The 23,138-nt window shown below is 40.7% G+C and overlaps 1 protein-coding gene across 6 annotated transcripts in view; it reads right to left on the bottom strand.

Moving 5' to 3' along the window:
• The window catches only part of GPR155 (G protein-coupled receptor 155), a 48,760-nt gene that overhangs the window by 5,727 nt on the left and 19,895 nt on the right, over positions 1 to 23,138 (bottom strand). For 3 of the 6 annotated variants that reach the window (XM_051848499.2, XM_051848500.2, XM_051848498.2), the window contains exons 6-15: positions 22,032 to 22,115; positions 21,266 to 21,383; positions 17,701 to 17,785; positions 17,517 to 17,607; positions 16,012 to 16,222; positions 15,745 to 15,906; positions 9,997 to 10,101; positions 6,496 to 6,632; positions 4,609 to 4,704; positions 1,622 to 1,686 (exon numbers count right to left, since the gene is read on the bottom strand). In XM_051848499.2, coding sequence (XP_051704459.1) covers positions 1,622 to 1,686; positions 4,609 to 4,704; positions 6,496 to 6,632; positions 9,997 to 10,101; positions 15,745 to 15,906; positions 16,012 to 16,222; positions 17,517 to 17,607; positions 17,701 to 17,785; positions 21,266 to 21,383; positions 22,032 to 22,115 — 1,154 coding nt within the window. The remainder of the gene's footprint in view (positions 1 to 1,621; positions 1,687 to 4,608; positions 4,705 to 6,495; positions 6,633 to 9,996; positions 10,102 to 15,744; positions 15,907 to 16,011; positions 16,223 to 17,516; positions 17,608 to 17,700; positions 17,786 to 21,265; positions 21,384 to 22,031; positions 22,116 to 23,138) is intronic. The other 3 variants (XM_008258765.4, XM_070070671.1, XM_002712193.5) reach the window with 1 other exon arrangement.

The following is a 23,138-nucleotide window of genomic DNA, read 5'->3' as shown; positions in this document are numbered from 1 at the left end:
GAGAGAGAGAGAGAGAGAGGGGTTTTCCATCTGCTGGTTCACTCCCCAAATGGTCACAATGATGAAGTCAGGAGCCAGGAGCTTCTTCTGGGTCTCCCATGTGGGTGCAGGGGCCCAAGGACTTGGGCCATCTTGTACTGCTTTCCCAGGCCACAGCAGAGAGCTGGATCGGAAGAGGAGCAGCCGGGACTGCAGCCAGTACTGCAGACAGCAGCTTCACCTGCCACGCCACCGCATGGGCCCTGTATACACTTTCATACTCATGGGCTGGGGTAGGGAACCTGATCATGTCATAAACCCTTTATATATGTTTGAAAAATTTAAGCTTCTACCAATAAATGTTCCTTATTCCTCATTCTACTGTTATAAAATACAAAAATAACTCAGAGATCAAGTATTTTTGCTTAATCATTTTTCAATTTCTGTACCATAGAGTCAAATGGTAGGATCTGGAGCCCAGAACAATTTTGTTTCTGTAGATCAAGACAACAGAACTGTTGACTGTTCTACCTGATAAACATTATGAAGCTGATAACCAAGTTCAATGACCTTCATATTATGTTTTTCCTCCTTCATGAAGTGATTCTGACCTTAGCAACTACATCTTGATGATGATGTAGAATAAGAAGAAAAGAACGAACAGTTACCATTTTCTAAGCATTTTTCACAAAGTTGGAAGGATAAAACTCCATTAGCATTTCTAGGATTTTTACTAAGTTTTTTTTTTTGTTTGTTTTGTTTTTTTTTTTTTTTAATTTGACAGATAGAGTTAGCAGTGTGAGAGAGAGACAGAGAGAAAGGTCTTCCTTCGTTGGTTCACCCCCAAATGGCCACTATGGCTGGAGCTACGCCGATCCGAAGCCAGGAGCCAGGTGCTTCCTCCTAGTCTCCCATGCTGGTGCAGGGCCCAAGCACTTGGGCCATCCTCCACTGCATTCCTGGGCCACAGCAGAGAGCTGGTCTGGAAGAGGAGCAACCGGGACTAGAACCCGGTGCCCATATGGGATGTCAGCGCCACAGGCGGAGGATTAACCAAGTGATCCAAGGCACCAGCCCCTTTTACTAAGTTTTGACTTTGAAAACAAAGAAGGAAATACAAGGGTTTGCACTCCCCACCCCACCCCTTCCTCCTATCCCCAAGTTGGAGTATTCCCATTCGTTATTTTGCATAAAGAAATCTCCAATCTTAATATAAAGATCACTAGGCTAACAAAAAAGTTTAGAAAGGAAACTTGGGTTTCTCTAAGTTGTCATTTTGCTAGAAGAATCCTGTTGTCAAGGAAGAAAGACAATCAAGTATAGACTTTTGGGAGCACACCACCTACTACTTCTATTTCTAAAGAGACTTTCAAGTTTCATTTAACTTTATGTAGTTAATGGCACAGATAGAAGTCAGGGATCATCAATTCTTGTTAAAATGCAAATTACAATGCTGGAGTTGTAACAGTTCTTCCTATCTTCTCTCTGCAATTACTTTGCACAAATATGTGAATCAACAGCTAACCTTTGTGGTGTTCAGCAGTCTCTAGCAGTAACTAAAGTTTTAAAAATATCAGTATCGTAATAGAATGGCCCTGTCATCACCTTTATTCAAATAGATTTATCTCAAAACTAAATTTACCTTCTTTTGAAAGGTAGGATGATTAAATGTTTGTCCAATCCAAAGATTCCAAAGGAAATAAATCCCTAGGGAAGAAAACAAAGTTACCTTTTCTGAACTCCACAATAAAATTTTGAGAGCAAAGAGGGAAGTTGCCAAATGTAGTGCTTGAGGAAGCAGACATACACTGAACAGAGCAATGTATTAAGTGGAACACACAAAGCAGGCTCTCTCAAGTTCAGTGCCTTGAGGCAGATAGGATACTTGACTGCCTCTTCCTAATCCTGCTTTCCTACTAATTCCAATGAGTGATACAAACCAGTGCTGAGTAACCATATTTGCTTGACGGTTTACTGAAGAAAACTCAAAGCATTCCAAGGGCTGTAATGTCTTTGTTTTTTCTTTTTTGAAAAGAAAATGTCTCCCACTGTGTTTACTTATTTCTGTGAGTTAAAACTTCATGATGAGTTATGTAATTAATAAATGCTGCTGCAATATCTAACTATAACACAGTAAATGGACAGAATTCATATAAAGTGAAACTGGCTAGTGGTTAGGGGAAGGGCTTGAAGGATTTGGGCATGATGAGGCAAGTGGCACTAGCTATCAGCCACACGTGGGAACACCTTAGGACTGCCTGGGGAGAGAGGAGTTTGGGAGCTGTTTTTTGTTGGGTACTCTGAGGGAAGGATCCGAGTGCAGACTGGTGGGAGGTGGGATGCAGAACGCAATATAGTATTACACGAAGGACCTGACCTTTTCCACCCCAAACGAGAAACAGCCAGAAGGAAATATCTTACTACTCGTCTCCAAGAGGAAAATGAGATGAGAGTGGAGTTTGTGCACCTCTTGCTCCTTTGAATCACTTGGGCTATATGTTGTGTGGACAGCATTTTAAATGCAATATTTCAGGCATTAATTTTTGTTCATAAGATACCCCCTTGGAATGAAGCTTTCTTAATACCAATCCTGGGTTAGCTCAGCCTGGAGTGGGCTTTTTGAGTGCAAAGTGCTAAGAGTATGAGTTTTCAATCTAGTATTTTAGACATGGAGTCAGATCTGAAACAATATCACAAGGTCAAAATGGATATCAAGTAACTTTTTTTAAAGCCATAAACTCTGTTTCCATTTCCTACATTGTTTTTTTTTTGTTTGTTTGTTTTGTTTTTGTTTTTTTTTACAGGTAGAGTTATAGACAGTGAGAGAGAGACAGAGAGAAAGGTCTTCCTTTTCCGTTGGTTCACTCCCCTAATGGTTGCTACGGCCGGCGCTGCACCGATCCGAAGCCAGGAGCCGGGTGCTTCCTCCCGGTCTCCCATGCAGGTGCAGGGCCCAAGCACTCGGGCCATCCTCCACTGCCTTCCCGGGCCACAGCAGAGAGCCAGACCAGAAGAGGAGCAACCAGTACTAGTACCCGGCGCCCCAACCGGGACTAGAATCCAGGGTGCCGGCACCGCAGGCGGAGGATTATCCTAATGAGCCAAGGCGCTGGCCACCTACATTGTTCTAATGCCTTATATATCACATACCCTAAATAACCCAAATATTTTAATATTCTCTAACTCAAACCTGCTCCAATACCACCTACTGTTGGCACGAACGTTAGATTCATAGAAAAACAGTGAATATTTTTAAAAATACTCATGCCCAGATCTCCTCCCAGGTCAATTAAATCAGCATTCAAGTAACCCTCGGGATGCTCATACTATAATAAACTCATAGAGGTCTTCTGTGTCTAGACAGAGAGTTTCTTTGTTGTCTCCTACAATAATGACCAAAAAACTTGGAAATATTTTAATAAATTAATGTTAGGAAACAACTTATAGGTTTATCTACTGACAAATGTTAACCTACTTATATGGCAAATTATTTCAAATTTAAAAGGCAAAAGCTCAAACAGTATTTTTCAACCTGATATTCAATCTGTGGGCTAATGTTCTCTATTTTAAAAAATAAGCAGTTAATGAAAAGATCAAATTTTAATTTTGCACATAAAAAGTATTTTCCCAGTATGTAAAATGTCATATTTCCTTAAGCATCCATTTTAATAGTGACATGAACATAGGCAATAGTACCTACTGTATTATTTCATATAACTTTAGTTTCCTAGTTTTTTTTTTTTTTAAACTCATTGATTTTTATTAGGAAGGCAGAGGAGGAAAAGGAGGGGAAGGAGGAAGTGAAGATGGGAGGAAGAGGGAGAGGGAGAGAGAGAGATATCTTCCATCTAGTTTGTCATGCCTACATGCCCACAACAGCTGGTGCCAGAAACTCAATATGGGTCTACCACATGGGTGGCAGGGACCCAAGTACTTGAGCCACCAAATGGCTGCCTCACAGGGTGTATTTTAGTAGGCAGCTGGAATCCAGTAGAGGTGGGACTCAAGCCCAGGCACTTGGATATGAGATTCAGGTTTCCCAAGCAGCGTCTTCATTGCTGTGCCAAACGCTCACTCCTAGTGCCCTAGTTTTTAAATTGACAATAATAATACCAACTCCGTAGGTATTGCTGTGATATTTAAATGAGATAATGAACCTGGTAACTATGCCTGCCCAAACTTATATACCACATGATTTTTTTTTTAAGATTTAGAGTCCTGTTGTTCAAGAGATATTAAAATAGAAATGAAATGACATCCATCAATTTAAGTAGCTAAATTAAAGGCTCAGGAGAGGTAAGTTATTTTCCCAAAGTGAGTTATTAAGATCACAATAAAGTTTAAAAAGAACTTAGGGCATTTTGTTCCTGCTTAAATTATTCCTTATCTCAAAATCAAAGCGAAGAACTGTTTGGTATTTCTGGTTGAAACGGTGTATATTCTGATGACTTGAACCAATATAACACTTTCTCTCTCCTAGGAGACAGGCAGCTGTCAGCTGTCACGTATAGCAGCAGCTGGCAAACACACACAACCCATCTGATTCAGAAGAAAACAACATCCACACCCCACCCCCAGCAGCCCATCCAGGAGAACAAAAAACCCACGAAGTTCTCAGTAAATAAGTACCTGGCCAAAGTTAAACACAGCACAGAAAAACTGTAACTCCACATACAGTCTTCCAGGCTCTTGGTTGAATAGCCACCATAAACAACTGGAAAGATTCTGTGAAGGGAAGAGAAAAACGCACTCTGATACAAAGCGAGCTAATCATTTCTCTGCAGAGCACAGTACAATAACTTATCTTCTTAATTATTAAGGGAGAAAAGACTAAAGGGAAAAACACTGAGAGAATATAGAGGCTTTGTCTTTCAAACAAGAGGTTTCAACCTCTCCTCCTGACAGATGTCACTCAAACAGCATCTACTCTGATCTGATTTGAAGCAAGACGACATGAGCCATAATACAGAAGCTTACATAATGTATCTGCACTGTCGACTAGCCTGAGACAGGACTGATTTTAAAATTAGCTCTACACAATGAAAACAATTACACCACTAAGCAGCAATTCTTGGCAGCATTTCTTACTTTTTGATTTTTGTTCTTGAACAGCAGTTACGGTGGTGCTAGCTGCTATCACACTATGTAATGGGCATCCCAGTGTGAGGTTTCCTTAACAGGCTAACTGGCCCATCTCCTACTCCTAAGCAAGTTACACTTGAATCATCTTAGAGAATTATGTAATAACTGATGATTCACAAGTGAGACCATAGAACTGATTTTTAAAAATGTATATTTATTTTCATCTATTTGAAAAACAAAGAGCTAAAGAGAGACAGAAGTCTCCCCCTCAGCAGGCTCACACCCCAGATGGCCACTACAGCCAGGACTAGGCCAGGCTGAAGCCAGGAACCAGGAAGTCAATCCAGGCCTCCCATATAGCAGGAGCCCAAGCATTTGAGCCATCTGCTTCTGCCCCCTAGGATGCATTAGAAGTAGAGTAGCTGAGACTTGGACCAGCAATCCAATATAAGATTCAGGCATCCCAGGGGGCAGCTTAACCTGCTGTGCTACCATTCTGTCCCCATAAAACTAATTTTAAAAACTCCTCTGGTAGTTCAGTAAATGCATGCATTTTTTTAAAAAGTACTATGTTTCACTAACAAAATCATCAAATTAAAAAAAATTTCAATATCTAATGCTGGTGAGAGCACTTTATATAGTTATACAAACCCCTGGAAAACAACTTAGTAGAATACATCTAAAGTCACAGAAATGGCTATATTCTTCAATTCAAGGTTCTCAACTTTGGGAATCTATCCTAAGGAAACATAATACATGGAGATATTTATTGTAGCATTTTGAAAGCTATGAACAATTGACAAGGAAGTAGGTGAGGAAATTACAATACATCTCTTATTACTTTACAACAGCTGGGGCTGGGCCAGGTGGGAGCCAGGAGCTCTATTCAGATCTCCCAAGTTGGTGGCAGAGGCCCAAGCACTTAGGCTATCTTTTATTTTTCCCAGGCAGGAAGGTGGATCAGAAGCAAAGCAGGTAGAACTGAAACAGGGGCTCCAATACGGGATGCCAACATTGTAAGCAGTAACTTAACCCACTATGCCACAATACCAGCCAAGTTAAAATTATATATTTTTTTAAAGTTTATTTATCTGATGAGTATCTTCAGAGAGATAGTGTAGGTCAGTCAGGTACCTTAGGAGTAAGCGGCCCTGTACACATAATGTAGTCATCTAGTTTTACCAAATTCTAGGTTCACAGCATAGAATGATCAATGGGTTCTAATCAGGAAGAGCTACTGGAGCATGTAGACAACAAATAATGGGAATGATTATTCTCTTCCTTCTAAAACATTTAGCAAAATATTGGGATTCAGATGACTTCACTGCCATGCCCCTGGAAATCAGCAACTTAGTTTCTCCCAGATGCCTGGATAAAACTTTCGTCAGACATTTAAAGGAATAGACGCAAAACAAAACCAGAAGAAACATTTACAGCAAACAGGCCAATGATGAGAAGTAAACACAGCAGCACGTGTCGCGTCAGTTGCTGGTCTCCGCTCTGGAGATACTGTTCCTCTTCCTGGGCTAGGATACAGCTCTGGGAGTTACAGCGACTCTCACAGCGATCATCTAGAAAACAGTGTGCACAACAATTTTAATCAGAGCTTTTCATTTGAATGCATTTTAAATTTATAATGACTTCCTAAGAGAAACAACAAAAAAGCACATTCAGCTAAGAATCAGTATATAATTTTAGATGAAACTGGAAGAAATCTCCTTCATGTTTTAGGAGAGTTTCAGTTAAGAATGTTTTTATCTGAAACAACACAAGTACTAGGCAATAGTTCCCTTTAACACCACTAACAATTCTTTTTGTAGCTACATAATTTATTTATGTATTTTTGAAGATTTATTTATTTTTGTTTTTGAAAGTGAGAGTTACAGAAAGAGACAGAGAAACAGAGAGAGATCCTCCATCTTCTGGTTCTCTCCCAAGATGGCCACAACGGCCTGAGCTGCACCTATCCAAAGCCAGGAGCCAGAAGCTTAATCCAGGTCTACCACATGGTTAGCAGGGGCCCCAACACTTGGGCCATCCTCTGCTGCTTTTTCTAGGCCATTAGCAGGGAGCTGGATAGGAAGTGGAGCAACCAGGACATGAACAGGTACCCATATGGGATGCCAACATTACAGTGGCTTTACCAGCTGCTCCACAATGCTGGCCCCTATAGCTATATAACTTATGCTATACAATTATGTTAACAAATTATTTAAGGGGCAGGCACTGTGGCATAGCGGGTAAAGCTGCCACCTGCAGTGCTGGCATCCCATATGGGCGCTGTTTCGAGTCCTGGCTGCTCCTCTTCCAAACCAGCTCTCTCCTACGGCCTGAGAAGGCAGCAGAGATGGCCCAAATGCTTGGACCCCTGCACCCATGTAGGAGACCTGGAAGAAGCTCCAGGCTCCTGGCTTTGGACAGGTGCAGCTCAGGCCATTGCAGCCGTCTGGGGGACGGCTTCCATCAGATGGAAGACCTCTCTCTCTCTCTATCTGCCTCTGCCTCCCTGTAACTCTGCCTTTCAAATAAATCTTTAAAATACATATAATTATTTAATTATATATGTAATTATTCAATTATGTATATAATTTTTAAAGCCTAAATTGGTAATTCAAGTTTGACCTCTGATAAATATATACTTGGGCTCACCTATTTTGGTTAAATAAATAAATAAATTTAGTATTACTTCTTACCCTTTATTAAAATTTGCCTTAGGGGGCCAGTGCTGTACTATCCTGGCTGCTCCACTTCCATCCAGTTCCCTGCTATTGTGCCTGGGAAAGCAGTGGAGGATGGCACAAGTGCTTGGGCCTCTGCACCCGTGTGGGAGACCCAGAGGAAGCTCCTGGCTCCTGGATTTGGCCTGGCCCTACTCTGGCCGTTGCAGCCAATTGGGGAGTGAACCAGTGGATGGAAGACCTTTCTCTCTCTTTCTCTGCCTCTCCTTCTCTCTCTGTGTAACTCTGACTTTATATATCATTGTCATTTAACAACCTAAATGTAGTATTTATTTTGCTTTTGTGCTATGCCAGGGAGTGAGGAATAAATTTCATTAATAAACTCTAAAAATTCTATTTGTCCATGTTTTGATTTATTTCAGGCTTTCTTTTAAATTATTTCAAGTTTGGGAAGGATACTAAATTATATGACTAGCTGAAGTACATATACAATAGCTCTCATTTAAAAAAAAATTTATTGATTTCAAAGGCAGAATGAGAGAGACAAAGAGGGAGAGAGAGTGAAGTCTTCCATCTGCTGCTTCACTACTCGACTGGTTACAAGAGCTAGGTGTAGGCCAGGCTGAAGCCAGGAGCCAGAAGCTCCAACTGGGTCTCCCACATGGGTGCAGGGGCCCAGGTACTTGGGCATCTTCTGCTGCCTTCCCAGGTACATCAGCAGGAAGCTGTATTGGAAGCCAAGTAGCAGGGAGTTGAGCCATGCTTCAACGTGGAAAGCAAGCATCACAGGCTGCCACCTTCCCACTGTGCCACAATGCCAGCCTTTCAGTGAGTCTCATTCTGTAGAATTTTTATAAATATGACCAGAAAATGTAAGAAATCCTTATAATTTAAGTTTTCAGGCACTAACATCATTAATGAGGAAAATGTCAGGTAAGAAAAGCCTATAGAGATTTTGGCAAAAAATCAAAAAAGTTGTTTAAGTAGAGAGCATGTCCAATTTGCTAATGGGCTTTATTACTGACATATTATGTAAGGAGAAAAAAAATAAGGAAGAAAGCTTTGGAAATGCAGATGTAGAGAAACATTAGGTATAAAAAGAAGCACATGGGGCTGGCGCCGTAGTGCAGTAGGTTAATCCTCTGCCTGCGGCGCCAGCATCCCATATGGGCACAGGTTCTAGTCCCCGCTCCTCCTCTTCCAGTCCAGCTCTCTGCTAATTCCTGGGAAAGAAGCAGAAGATGGCCCAAGTCCTTGGGCCCCTGCACCCGTGTGGGAGACCCAGAAGAAGCTCCTGGTTTCTGGTTTTGGATTAACACAGCCGTTATGGCCATTTGAGGAGTGAACTAGTGGTTGAAGGACCTCTCTCTCTCTCTCTCTCTCTCTCTCTCTCTGCCTCTCAAATAAATAAATCAATCTTTAAAAAAAAACCTTATAAGAATCTTTTTCTAAAAAAGATTTATTTATATGAAAGGCAGATTTAAAGAAGGGGGAGAGACAGAGATCTTCCATCTGCTGATTCACTCCCCAAATGGCTGAATGGCTAGGGCTGGGTAAGGCCACAGCCAGGAGCCAAGAACTCCATCAGGGTGTCCCATATGGGTGGCAGGGATCCAAGGACTTGGGCCATCTTCTGCTGCTTTCCCAGGCACATTAGTAGAGAGCTGGATCAGAAGCGGAGCAGCCAGAACTCAAACTGGCACTGATATGAATGCCAGTGTCACAGGCGTGACTTAACCTGCTAAGTTCCCCAAACTTAAATTTTTTTAAAAGATTTATTCATTTGAAAGTTAAAGTTAACACAAAGAGAAAGAGAGAGAGACACAGATCTTCCATCTGCTGGTTTACTCCCCAGATGGCCACAACAGCCAGCACCGGGTCAGGCCAAAGCCAGGAGCCAGGAGCTTCTTCCAGGTCTTTCACATGGGTGGCAGGGGCTCAAACACTTGGGCCATCTTCTGCTGCTTTTCCCAGGCCATTAGCAGGGAGCTGGATCAGAAATGGAGCAGCTGGGACAAGAACCGGTGATCAAATGGGATGCTGGCATGCAGGTGGTGGCTCTACCCACAAACGAGTATTCTGTCTATGCATGACTGTCATCCTGTTAGCACTTTCCCCATCTCATTTGGAAATCCCTATTCCCAAACTGTGTTCCATGTTACAGCTCCTAGAGATGTTCTATGTAGAGTTCTTTTGAAGTATAGGGATAAGGAATCATCTGTCTCTTCAGGCCATTCTGATAGCCAGAGGCACTTACTTTTCTCAAATGAAGGGGTCCCAGGTCTACTGGTGCTCGTGTTTGCCACTGGCTCTGTTGATGGGCAGTGCAGTTCACCATTCCCAATGGAGCAGGAGCAGCAACCTGCAGAGATGAAGTAACATGTGAATAACAGCAGAAATGGACAAGTCCCAGAGCTGCAAAACACAGAAAAATCTACTTATCATGCACTTCGCATGCAGTGGAAATGTTTTCATATGATACCTATCAAAAAGCATTCAAATGTGCTTATACAAAAACAAACATTTAAAAACTTCCAGACAGGGGCTGGCGCTGTGGGTAGTGGGTAAAGTTGCTGCCTGCAGTGCCAGCATCCCATATGGGTGCTGGTTTGATTCCTGGCTGTTCCAATTCTGATTCAACTCTCTGCTATGGCCGAGGAAAGCAGCAGAAGATGGCCCAAGTCCTTGGGCCCCTGCACCCATGTGGAAGACCCAGAAGAAGCTCCTGGCTCCTGGCTTCGGATAGGCCCAGCTGTGGCCATTGCAGCCATTTGGAGAGTGAACCAGTGGAAGAAAGAAAGATTCTCTCTCTCTCTCTCTCTCTCTCTCTGCCTCTGCCTCTGCCTCTCTGTAATACTCTGCCTTTCAAATAAATAAATAAATTTAAAAAAAATTTAAAAGTTCCAGACAAAAGGGTAGATCCTTTACATGTCATCTCCTCATCGTGTAAGACAGGGAAATGTCTTATCCATGCTGTTTTATTAGCTGCTGTGCTTGAAGAAGTAAGAATCCAAACACCTTCCTAAAAATACAGCTTTTATTTCATTACTACACACACACTTGGCCTCTCTCTCTCTCTCTCTCTCTCTCTCTCTCTCTCCAACTATCCCTAGATTATTCAACAAAAGCCTTCCCATCTTTGAGGATTCTTTAGGGTCCCCCACAAATCTCATGCTTTTTTGGGTCTCAAGGCATAGGCTGACAAGCATGGAATTCCCACGCTTGTTAATTCATCCAAATCCTCTTACTGCCTTTAAGTTCAGCTCAACAATCACTTCCATTCCGAAACTGTCTCCTATTAGTCCAGAAGATGCTGTAAAATAATTACATACTTTTTTTTTCTTTCAAATATATACCGCTGAAAATCTCCTGCTAGTTGGTGGGTGAAGAGTTTACAGAAGTCACACTGAGACATCTGCCATGGAGCTGGAATTTTCGCTCCACCCTGAGAACTGCACGTGGTACCCTTTCCAGATCTTACACACATGCGAGTGCAGACATGGTGCTCCTTGACATGCATTATAATAGAATCACTTCAGTGATAAACTTATTAAAATTTCATGTGCTAGAAAAATGAGTAATTCTTAGGTTGAACCTTTCATTGAGAAAGTGCTTAAATTCTTCACTGATGTTCATAAAAATAACAAGAGATTTCAAGGTATTAAAATGACAATCTATAATAAGCTATTATGAATGTCTTTCTAAATTTAAGATAATGATGCCATCTCAAGGTTAAAATAGAACCAGAGAATAATAGAAAAGAAAATAAAGACATGATCTGGGCCAGCCCTCTTCAGTAATTTGGGCTTAAGTCACCAAGATAAAAATTATTAAGAAAATATACAAAGGTACTTTAAAAGTTTGTGGAAAAATAAAATTAAAAGTATTTAAGTTTATCTGAATGTAAAATTTTTTCAAATTTTTCATAATATACGTTTTACACAATTATGAAAAACATTTAAACTTATGTGTATTGTTTTAATCTACTTAAAAGGCAGAGTGACAGAGAGAGATTGTCCATTTATTGGTTCAATCCCCAAGTACCTACCAGAGCTAGGACTGGGCCAGATTGAAGGCAGGAGTCAGGAGCCCCATCCAAGTCTCCTACATGGGTGGCAGAGGCCCAAGCACTTGAGCCATCACTGCTGCCTCCCAGGCTGCATCAGCAAGAAGCTGGATTAGAAGCGGAGGAGGCAGGACTTGAACTGGCAGTTCATTATGGGATGTGGGCATTGAAGCCTGTAGGTAGCTTAACCTATGCACCACAACACCAACCTCCTCACCCCAAAATTTTTGTACCAAAGTCAAGTCATACTTTTAATTCCGTTTCTCTACTAACTTCTTAAAGTATCCTGTGTGTAAGACCAGCTAACTGGGGCTGGCACTGTGGCGCAGTGGGTTAAAGCCCTGGTCTGAAGCACCATATGGGCGCTGGTTCTAGTCCTGGCTGCTCCTCTTCTGATCTAGCTCTCTGCAATGGCCTGGAAAAGCAGTGGAAAATGGCCCAAGTCCTTGGGCCCCTGCACCCACATGGGAGGCCCGGAAGAACCTCCTGGCTTCTGGCTTCAGATCAGCTCAGCTCCGGCCATTGTGGCCATCTGGGGAGTGAACCATCGGATGGAAGACCTCTCTTCTCTCTCTGTCTCTACCTCTCTCTGTAACTCTGTCTTTCAAATAAATAAAATAAATCTTAAAAAAAAAAAAGACCAGCCCACTCCAATGATATACATATAGGGAATGAACACACATATACACACACATAAATGATTATGGCCACCATAAAAAGAGCTGTGGCAGTTTCTGCCTTCAAACATAAGAAGAGTACATAAGTAGCCCATCAGCCACCTTAATTTACTGAACCTTTTTTTCTCTAAATAGGTTACTTTTCTTGTTAATCATAATTCTATATTTATAATATATGCAAGTCATGGGTCTCTGACAGATGTGTAGCAAACGGCAGAGGTAAGTGAACTATTTTGGATTACCCAGACTGGGGAAGTCCAAGGCCAACATGCAGGGTGTTATGGGTGAATACTACTAGCAGAATAAAAGTGAGCAGGATTTAAGGAAAGAGAATAACCAAATAGGCTGGAAATTTTTTTCCCTCAGGAATACCAGTGACCAGGCAAATAAAGATGTGTTTTGCTGTCTGCTTGTCAGGGTAGCTTCAGAAAATCCTGATACACCTCACCCAGGCATCCATCTAACAAATATCACTAGCATGTACAATAAGCCTGACAGCATGCTAGGTGCTGGACTACAGTGACAGGGAAGTCAGACATAGCACTTGCAGACAGACTACTGGGTTACACAGATAATTTAAAAAGAAATTATAAGGGGTGGGTGTTTGGCCTGGCGGTGAAGCTGATGGTTAAGACATCCCCATCCCACATCAGAGTGCTTGGGATGGATACCCGGCTCCAGCTCCCAATTCCAGCTTCCAACTATTGTGGAACCAGGGAGGCAGTGGTGATGGCTCAAGGAGTTGGGTTCCTACCACCCACGTGTGAAATCTGGATTAAGTTCCTGGCTCCCAGCTTCATGTCCCCCCACCCCACTGGCTGGCTCCACCAACATTTGGGAAGTGAACCAGTGGATCTGAGCACTCTTGTGTGTGTTCTCTCTCACTCAAATAAATACAAATTTTAGAAAGCAATAATAAAATAGTGAGATAAGAGGGAGACAGAAGTACAAACATTGCAGAAGGTTTCTTACAGAGATAAGGAGTGACTATTTTCTGACTTGCCATGCTGCAGTTGCAAGTTAGCTTTCCTACTAGAGATGAGGATGACGGGATTTAGAGAAAGTCTTTAAAAAAAAGACAGGTAAAGAGGTAATAGCAAAGGTCTCTGGGCTGAAGACCCTTCACTTAAGTTCCCATGGATGTTCTCAGGTCTTTGGTAGTTCTAAAACACTCATGGGAGCAGATGCAGAGAGCCAGCTGGAGGAGGTGGTCATCAAGCCCTGTCTGAAAACAAGAGGCAGATTAGTTTACAGGATAAATGCAAGAGTGTGCAAAGAGGGCCGGCGCCGCAGCTCACTAGGCTAATCCTCAGCCTTGCGGCGCCAGCACACCGGGTTCTAGTCCCGGTTGGGGCACCGGATTCTGTCCTGGTTGCCCCTCTTCCAGGCCAGCTCTCTGCTGTGGCCAGGGAGTGCAGTGGAGGATGGCCCAAGTACTTGGGCCCTGCACCCCATCGGAGACCAGGATAAGTACCTGGCTCCTGCCATCGGATCAGCGCAGTGCACTGGCCGCAGCGCACCGGCCGCGGCAGCCATTGGAGGGTGAACCAACGGCAAAGGAAGACCTTTCTCTCTGTCTCTCTCACTATCCACTCTGCCTGTCCAAAGAAAAAGTGTGCAAAGAAAGTGAGGGGGGAAATCATGTTGGGCATGATGAGAAAAGTACTCCAGGCTCAGTGAAAGCAGCTTTTAAATTTTAATGAAAGCATAAATATAATCCTTCAAATTCAGTTTTATAAAGGAAAATGGACTAGCTCCAAAAAATGATGACATAGTCACAAATGAGCTAACAGAGAAATCAGTGAGCTCCAAGCTGAAAGGCTGTGAAGTGAAGGCATGAAGTGAGCAGTGACAACTCAAGTGCTGGTACAGGCCAAGAATGGAGGTGGGTTCAGGTGGGTGGAGCCAGGGCAGCCTGAAGGGGAGCAATGGCAGAGGAGATCTGAACAGGGTATGGCCAGGCCATGAAAGAGATCAAACACTAGGTGAATGTTATGACCTCAGAGGCACTGCAAGACCCTCACAGACTTGGCAGCACAGCCTGATGTGACCAGAACTTTGTGGAGACTGATTCGGCCTTTTTGCATAAAATAGACTGGGTCAGGAGTCCTGAGAGGCATCGTGGTTAGGGGGGAATTACAAGAATCCGCAGAAGCTGGAGGTCAAAGTGGGGGTGGTGGGGCCAAGGGGAGATGAAGGACCTTGTGGAGGGAGAGCGACATGCCTTGAAGACACACTGGCTAGTTTGAGAGGGAGATAGATCTTGAGCCTGGAAACCTTGAAGGACAGTGGAGCAACTGAAAAAAACAGAACTGTTAAAGATGGATTACATTTGAAAAAGGACTCAGTGCCAGCTACATACTCAGAGATGTAAGCAATGCATGTGTAGGCAGCAGGAAATCCAGGATTGGACCTATATAAAGGGGTCATAGTAGAGATCCAACTTCAGGAATCATATATAAAGGGTTGACACTGAAGCCAAGAAAACATATCTGTCTCTGTGACCCAAGAATTATCATCCTAGGAAAAATCTTGACGTACACTTGGGGAGACGTGAACGAAGATGTTCACTGCAATGCTGTTTCTAACAGCAAGATATTTTAAAGCAACCTAGATGTCCATGAGTATGGAAATGGATAAATAAAATTTGGTACATTCATATAACTGAGCATATCTACAACATGAATAGATTTCTAAAAATACTGATAACTATACACTAATTGTAATATAAAACTTATATAAAAAATCTAAAAACATGTAAAACAATACTATGTATTTTTGTTGGAAAATTATACATATTCTAAAAGTATAATAAGCTGCTCTGGAAGAATACAGAGCAAATTCATAACAGTGATTACTTCCAAGATGAACAAGAATGGAGTAGGCTCAAAAGATTTTGATTTCACTGATAATGTTCTACTTGTTTTAAAAAAGAAAACCCCTCAGGTCCAAGGAAGTCTTGGAATTTTGTGAAAGATATCCTCACAAAAATGCTTATAAACAAAAATCAAATGAATTTATAAGCTCTTTCTGCTATTGACTATGATATAAGTTCTTAATTTGACAAAACCTATGATATTCAGGTTAGTTCAAAGACGTTTCCTTAAACAAAACAGAATACACTACAAAGGCATGTAACAGGGCAGGCATTTGGCCTAATAGCTAATTAAGATGCCACTTTGGGATGCCCACATCCCATATCGGAGTGCCTGGATTCAAGTCTTGGCTCCGCTCCCAATTCCAGCTTCCTGCTAATGCGCACCCTGAGAGGCAGCAGGTGATGGCTCAAGTAGTTGGGTCCCTGCCGCCCATGTGGGAGACCCGGATTGAATTCCCAGCTCCTGGCTTTGATGCAGGCATTTGAAGAGTGAGCCAGCAGATTGGAGATCTCTCTCTGTTTCTCTCTCTGTCTCTGTATCTCTGCCTTTCAAATAAAATGAAATAAAATAAATGGATAAATAAATAAAAATTGTAAAATATTTTTTAAAAAAAATGCATGTAGCAGTTTCTATATATTTAAGGATCATACTTGTTTCTGGGATGGAACTTGTAAACAATTCTGGTTCACTTGTCGGTTCTGGACTCTCTTCAAAAGCAGCATTGCCAGGCTCCATGACTTTGTGGCTCTGAGACTGGTCAAAACCTTCATAGCGCCCTGCTTGGCTGGTGCGGTTCATGCACATGAGTGATGTGCCAGCGATCGCGATGCTGCAGAACAGGGTAACTGCCGTGATGATCATCTGCCAACATCAGCAAAAGGTGTTAGGTCACCTTCACAACCCCATCTTGAGATTCTTAGTACAGAAGGTTAAAGGCACTTTTTGGGTAGGAATTAACATCCCCACAGCAATAAGACTCTAGAACAGTAGTTCTTAAAAACGGGCAAGAGTATGTAATGAATGCATGTTATATGCAGAGAAATAAGGGTTTATTTATATAAGTTTCTGGATACTTCTTTCATTCTCTAGCAACTGGTTACCAAGATAGCCATTGGTTTCCTCAAGTGATCTACATGATTTCTTACAAACCTTTTCTGCACTTCTAAGTTTCTGCCACTTCTGTAGGTAGTTCAAGCATACTTCAGTCAACTAGAGACATTTTTATGGTAATGATACCAAAAATAAGTAATTGTAGCTAATATTTATTGAACACATTGAATGCTAGCATTAGTCTATGTCCCTTATATATATAAAATCTTATTTATTCTCATAAAACTCAAAACTGCAAAGCAAACAAAAACTGGTTAAGAGATTAAAAGTAATTCAAGAAATTTCAAAGAACCCCACATATCCCTAGGCCTTATCCCCAAAGAATTCAGCAGAACTCACAAGCCTCCCACTCTAGCTTTTTAAGCATACTTTTCCCCAGATACATTTTTTTATTCTAGAATTTATTTTTATGATATTATTAACAGTAAAGAATTTGGTGGGTATTTGGCTTAGCAGTTAAGATGTTCGCATTCTCTATCAGAATGCCTGGCAGCTCCAGCTCCTGACTCCAGCTTCCTGCTAATGCAGACTGTGGAAGCCAGCAATGATGGCTCAAGTGATTAGGTTCCTGCCACCCTTGTGGGAGACCTGGATTGAGTTCCCAGCTCCCAGCTTCAGTCCCTGCCTGGCCCAGCCCAAGGCCATTGCAAGCATTTGGGGGAATGAACCAGTGGATGGGCGCTGTTTGTCTGTCGGTCTCTCTCTGTCTCTCAAAACAAACAAGTTTTTTGTTATTACTGCTATCTTATTAAATGGGTTTCAGTTGTTCACTTTTTTCTCCAGGAGAGGAAACATAATTCACAAGCATGTTTAAAAGAAGACTCAATAAGTAGCAAGCATTTAGAAATTTTTAGCTAAAAATGGATTAGACATGCAAAATGCTCAACATATTTTGATGTATGACAAAATGATACAGGAACACCAATAGACATGTAATAAGTTGGAAGAGATTTGCAAGGTTAACTTAAGGTAAGTATAGCAAGGTACATAATCAAGCTCAAAAGAGATGTGCTCAAGAACAGAACTGCCAATAAACTCTTCCCACCTGCTCTTTTCCATAAAAGAAGGCTGAGTCAATGCTATCTCCATTGTGCTTTCCAGTTATCAAAAGAACACCAACAAGGAGAGCAGGAATTCTATAACAACAAGGGTTATTGAGAGAAAAAGAGAGAATGAATAGTAACTGTATATATGGAAACATGAAAGCAAACACAAAACCACCAACTTACCCCCAGCCAGATATTATGATGATTCCAACAGGAATTTGTACACTCTCTCGCTTTTTCAAAAGAAACAAAGAAACTGCTAGAAGGCCTAAGAATAAGAAATAAAGATGGACATTGAGCAGATTTCATAGAATTTTATTCCCTTATCTTAAATCAAATTTACTTTAATACTATACTATAGTAGTCTAGTTTTTTGTTTAAGAATTTATGCCTTCCAAATAAATACTATTCCCAATAGTTTGAGGTATATTTTCTTAATTCAAAATCATTCATGTCATCCCTCCTATATTGTTTCTTTCCTCAAATTTTGCTTTATATGTGAGAATTCTTTTCAAAAGCCACATTTTTATTCTTTTGTCTTATGTGTTTAAAATCTAAGTGTAATTGGAAAAAAAATTAACTGTCGACCGAAAGATTCTAAAAATAAAAACACTCCCACTGTGCTGGTGAAAGAAGTGTAAGCAATTCTTACACAGGTTATGTTTTTAGAAAATGTCCCAAGTGTCATGATGAAGCTTAGTCATGATGTGAACCTAACACAAACACAAATGCTTCCAAGGTCTTGGACTTCCCTTACCTTATACCCAATGACTTACACAAGAAACATCTTACTTAGTAAGTTCTACATAGCTATATAATCTTAGAACTTCAGTGTTGGAAGGGAACTCTGTTTTAAACTAACACCTTCATTTTATTGACATGGAAACAAGGGTTTGCCCAAGCACACAACCAGCAGAGGGCAGAGCTGGACCAGAAAGAAACCCAGTCATAAGGTTCTGGAACCCCCAATCTTTAGAATTGTGGACCCTTGGGGTTCCTAAGACATATTCTTCAGGATCTGGGAAATTTTAAGTCTTTCTGGTTTATCTTCAGGGAAAATCATCTTGCAACCAACAGTCTCATGATTTCAGGCACTGTGTTTGGTTTTGTATTAGGCTGAACCAAGTGAAGGCCAAATGATACCCCAGCATGCAATGCAAACCCAAATGCAGGCTCTTTGGTGATTTGAAGAAAGAAAAGATAACTGGGTCCTAAAACTGCATATGGAAGTAAGGCAAGCCCAACTCAAAAAAGCCACACCAGAGAAGTGAATTCCATTTGAGATTCCAAGCTGTGATTAACAAAACAGATCCTTTGTCATGTTAATTAACGTTGTACATTAGAATTACTGGGTTTATAGTTTTGTTTGAATCTGCTTGGTTTTAGAGTTGTATTTTAGCTGTGTTTAAAGAATTTATAGCTATTCTTAAAAATGTATAGATTCTAGGGCTGGCACTGTGGTGTAGCCAATAAAGCCACTGCCTGCAGTGCCAGCATTCCATATGGGCACTGGCTGCTCCACTTCTACTTCAGATCCAGCTCTCTGCTATGGCCTGAGAGGGCAGTAGAGGATGGCCCAAGACCTTGGGCTCCTGCACCCACGTGGGAGATCAGAAGGAGCTCCTGGCTCCTGGCTTTGGATTGGCGCAGCCATCTGGGGAGTGACAGAAGATATTTCTCTCTCTCTCTCTTTCTCTCTCTCTGCCTCTGCTTCTCTATAACTCTGCTGTTCAAATAAATAAGTAAATAATAATAATTAAAAAAAAAGAATGTATGGATTCAGTGGCCACCTCACTCTTCCAACTTTTAACCTTTATCATTTCTGCCTTTTGGGGATCTTCAAAAAGATCTGGAAAAGGTGTACTATGAAAATGCATGGATTTCGAAATGAACCTTTTAATTCCACTTTCCACAAACATTTTTGCAGTTCCTATTAGGAAGAATCAAGTCCAGGACTTCTCACTGATGAAGCTGTGAGAGTTCCTCCCTGAATCAGTTTAACCGTTCATGCCTATTTTCTTAATTCGCAAAATGAAAAATTTAAACTGGCACAGCAGGGGCTGGTGTTTTGTGCTCTTGGTCAAAACTTCCCCGTATTCCATATCAAGAGAGTCTGGGTTTGATTCCACCCACATGGACCTGATTTGAGTTCTGCATTCCTGTCTTCCACCTGGCTCAGTTCCTCCTGTTGAAGATGTGAACCAACAGATGGAAGCTATCTTTCTGTGTCTCTTTGCCTCTCAAGTGAATCAAAATTTTAAAAAACACATAAACTAGAGCAGTGTTTCTTAAAGTCTAAGAGACTATGGGTGACACAAAAGCAAAAATGTTTTTGATGAAATACATGGATTTATTTCAACATGCATTTGAAAGATTTTAATTATCACATGCCACAGGATTGTATTTATATAAGCTACAACTGACTAAAGTTTAAAAAGTGAATCAATTTTAAGAAAAAAAAAAGGTATATAAATGGAGCAAAAATGGAAAGGATAGCATGCAATAAGTGAAACTGAAAATCACTGAACAAGGTGATTTAGAAGCAACACTTCCAGGTCTAATATTCTGTTGCAGCACAATAAACTGAAGGTTACAGGGTACCTTCATCGGGCCCAGGGAATTCAGAACAACTTCTTTGGATAGATTTTGGTATGTATGTTTAAAAGGCCTGGAGCTTTTTCATGCACTTATCTGCTGCTCTTCTCTTATTCTCTTGAAGTTAACTTAAATAAACCTAAGTATTCGAGATGAAGTTGGCCCATCTGTATTTAGAAATACATCTTTAAGCTCTTTGAACTTGGTGTCTCTCATGCTAAGCAAGGTGTGCTTTGCTTTAAGAAGCACACACTGTCTTCCGTTTGCATGGAAGTTTTCATTCCGTAATTCCTCAATTCCTCACCGCCACACTGTTGTTTCACTTCAAAAGGCTGTTGACTTAGATGGAACCTGCTTTTGATCCAGGAGGCATGAAATCAAAGGTCTTCCTTTGCAGCCACTTCCTGACATTTGCCTCTCACCCTCCTACAACTTCCTTTTATGTGCCACGCTACAGGTTCTGATTTGCAGTATGAATACAAAAGAGCCAGACAGAATTTTTCACAATTATACCAGACTGTATGCATCCAAATAAATGTTATATTTCAAAATGGCAGTGTGCTAAAACATTCTGAATACTCTTTTTGAAACCCACTGAAATGAGAAAGTCTTTCTTACTAGGTGCTCGTCTATTTCCATTCTCTTTTATCCCCTGACTTTTTCTTAGCCTCATTTTACCTTCTCCCCCTCTATTTGTTGAGAGCCTACCATGTACTGAACATAAATACCCATATTTCATTTCATCCTCAAAATAACTTTGTAAGGTGCTATTACCCTGTTTTTTGGATAAGGAAACTGACTACAAATGTTAAGTCATTTGCTTAAGGCAGAGCGAAAATTTTTTAGTCACGGTCTAATAGTGAGCTCTAGGGTACACAGTGTGTCCATTCTCCCATTTCTCCACCTGCCTCCTGTACCTGCCCCCTTGCTGTCTCCAAAAGGGAGTTTGGGATGTCAGTGGCCTAGAGCCAAAGACTCTACCACTAGGACAGAACTCAGATTTGCAGACTGACTGCGTTGGTGGGAGCACTTGCGTGATTGAACACTTTGATCCTATACTATCCAGCTTCAAATAAATCACTGAAAAGCTCAGGGCTTCTAGGGCTGGGGAAAAGGGGAACAGACCTCAATTTCTATTCATGGTCCAACTTACCTGTCCACAGGTAGGTGCTATACAGGGAGCTGTACAACAGAACAAACACCAAAATTTGTCCAACAAAATTTTTTTCTTTAACAAAATTCCATAGCATCATTCCAGCACAGACAATAGACTAAAGAAAAAATTATTAAAAGGCTGTAAATAGCTAAGAAAACCATGGGTCAATACTATCATAGAAAATAACTATTAAGTCAGTCTACTCATATATTTTATTTGCAGCAAAATAATTGTTCAATTTAAATTACTGGGAAATTATCAATAATTAGTAATAAACAACTACATGCTAGTTATTAGTAAAACCTCAGATTTATGATTAAAAAACCTTTTATATAGAGACTTTAACAATGTATACATTCAACTAAAACATAGAGACTATATTCTAAATATCAACCTTATATTTAGTAACATTATACACAGAAAACGTTAGCTTTCTTTCCATTATAGTTTTAGACATGCAAGGGGCAAGGCTTTAAGAAAATTTCAAGAGTTCAATTTTTAGTGATTTGATTATTTCTTATTAAAAAATGCAACATTATCATCAAATGCTACCATTAGCCTCAACCTTAGATAACCCAAGACCTGTTGAAATACGTAATATGTTAGGCATAAACCAAACTAATGGTAATACAATTATAATTGATTTGCCTTTGGTAATACTTCTGACTTTATAACTGGGAAAATCTTGCAAAGTGGTTTTCTCCTCACTAGTAGAATAATCCTTGAGAAAAGCACAGTTCTGAATGTCTGTAGAGATACTAACCTGAGCAATGAGTAAATTTGTTGTAAGCATATGAGGAAGCTGCTTATATTTCTTACTCAAAAGAAGAATACCCAGAGACCAGATCTGAAGACAAAAGTTTCAAAATTATTCATGTTTCTTAATCTTTATAATTACTTATTAAATAACATACTGATTAGTTACTTCAAAGAATCTTTCTATCCTGGTTCAGAAAGAAATTCCAATATTTTATTTACTTTAAGTTGTCGAATTCCCAAGAAGGTAGCAGGGTAATTTACCGCACCCAAAGTAAAATATAAAACATGAAGAAATCCCGCAGCAAATGAACGGTTCAGAAGTTACAAGGTCTTCAATAAGAACTATCTTGACCAGGACCATGTTCCAACTATGCCCAACTCCAGGGCCTGGAGTAGGACACAGGATCTCAGCCAACTATTCAGGAAAAAAGTTTCAGTGGGAGATGCAGTTGCAACGCTCCATTCTAAGATGTTCCTCTTTGTCTTACACCACATTGGCTCACATGTTAGGTAAATTCCAGGCTGTCTTAGCTCAAACAACACATGCCACCCACCCAAAGATGAACTGTCTTGCATTCCCCATATTTGACTTTGTATTCCACCTACACAGCGGCCAGCGAAGTATGCTGGTACTGGTTGATTTCCTGCTTTGTCCTTTCACTGCTAACAGGAACTTACATGGTAGGTCTTCTCAAACTGCCCTCTTAGCAATGGCAAGATTTTGGGAACGTGTGAGAAGTGGGAATTCCAATAAATCACCTTAATCACACATTTATTTGTTGCCAAAAGACATATTTACCAGCAAACATGGTCTTTTTTTATTCAGCTATGCTACTGTTTGAATTCAATAGGTAACTATCTATAAGATTCTCTGATTGTCAAATGCTTAATTATTTAAGTATATTCAATTGGAGAATGAAGCTAACCTTTCATTAATATTAAATGAGTGGTTAACTTTGAGCCCACAGATCCCTTCTAACCATATGATTCTGCAACAGCTAGTACTGATACAGTGATTCATCATTAGCAAATTGCTTCTCACATATATTATCATCTCATTTAACCCCTAAAACAACCCAGGGAAATAGGTGAAATCATTATCTTTATTTTA

This window comes from Oryctolagus cuniculus, chromosome 3 (assembly GCF_964237555.1).
Source record: "Oryctolagus cuniculus chromosome 3, mOryCun1.1, whole genome shotgun sequence".
NCBI classification, from domain to species: Eukaryota; Metazoa; Chordata; class Mammalia; order Lagomorpha; family Leporidae; genus Oryctolagus; species Oryctolagus cuniculus.
The sequence above is the reverse complement of the archived record's forward strand: the minus strand, read 5'-3'. Positions and strand labels throughout refer to the sequence as shown.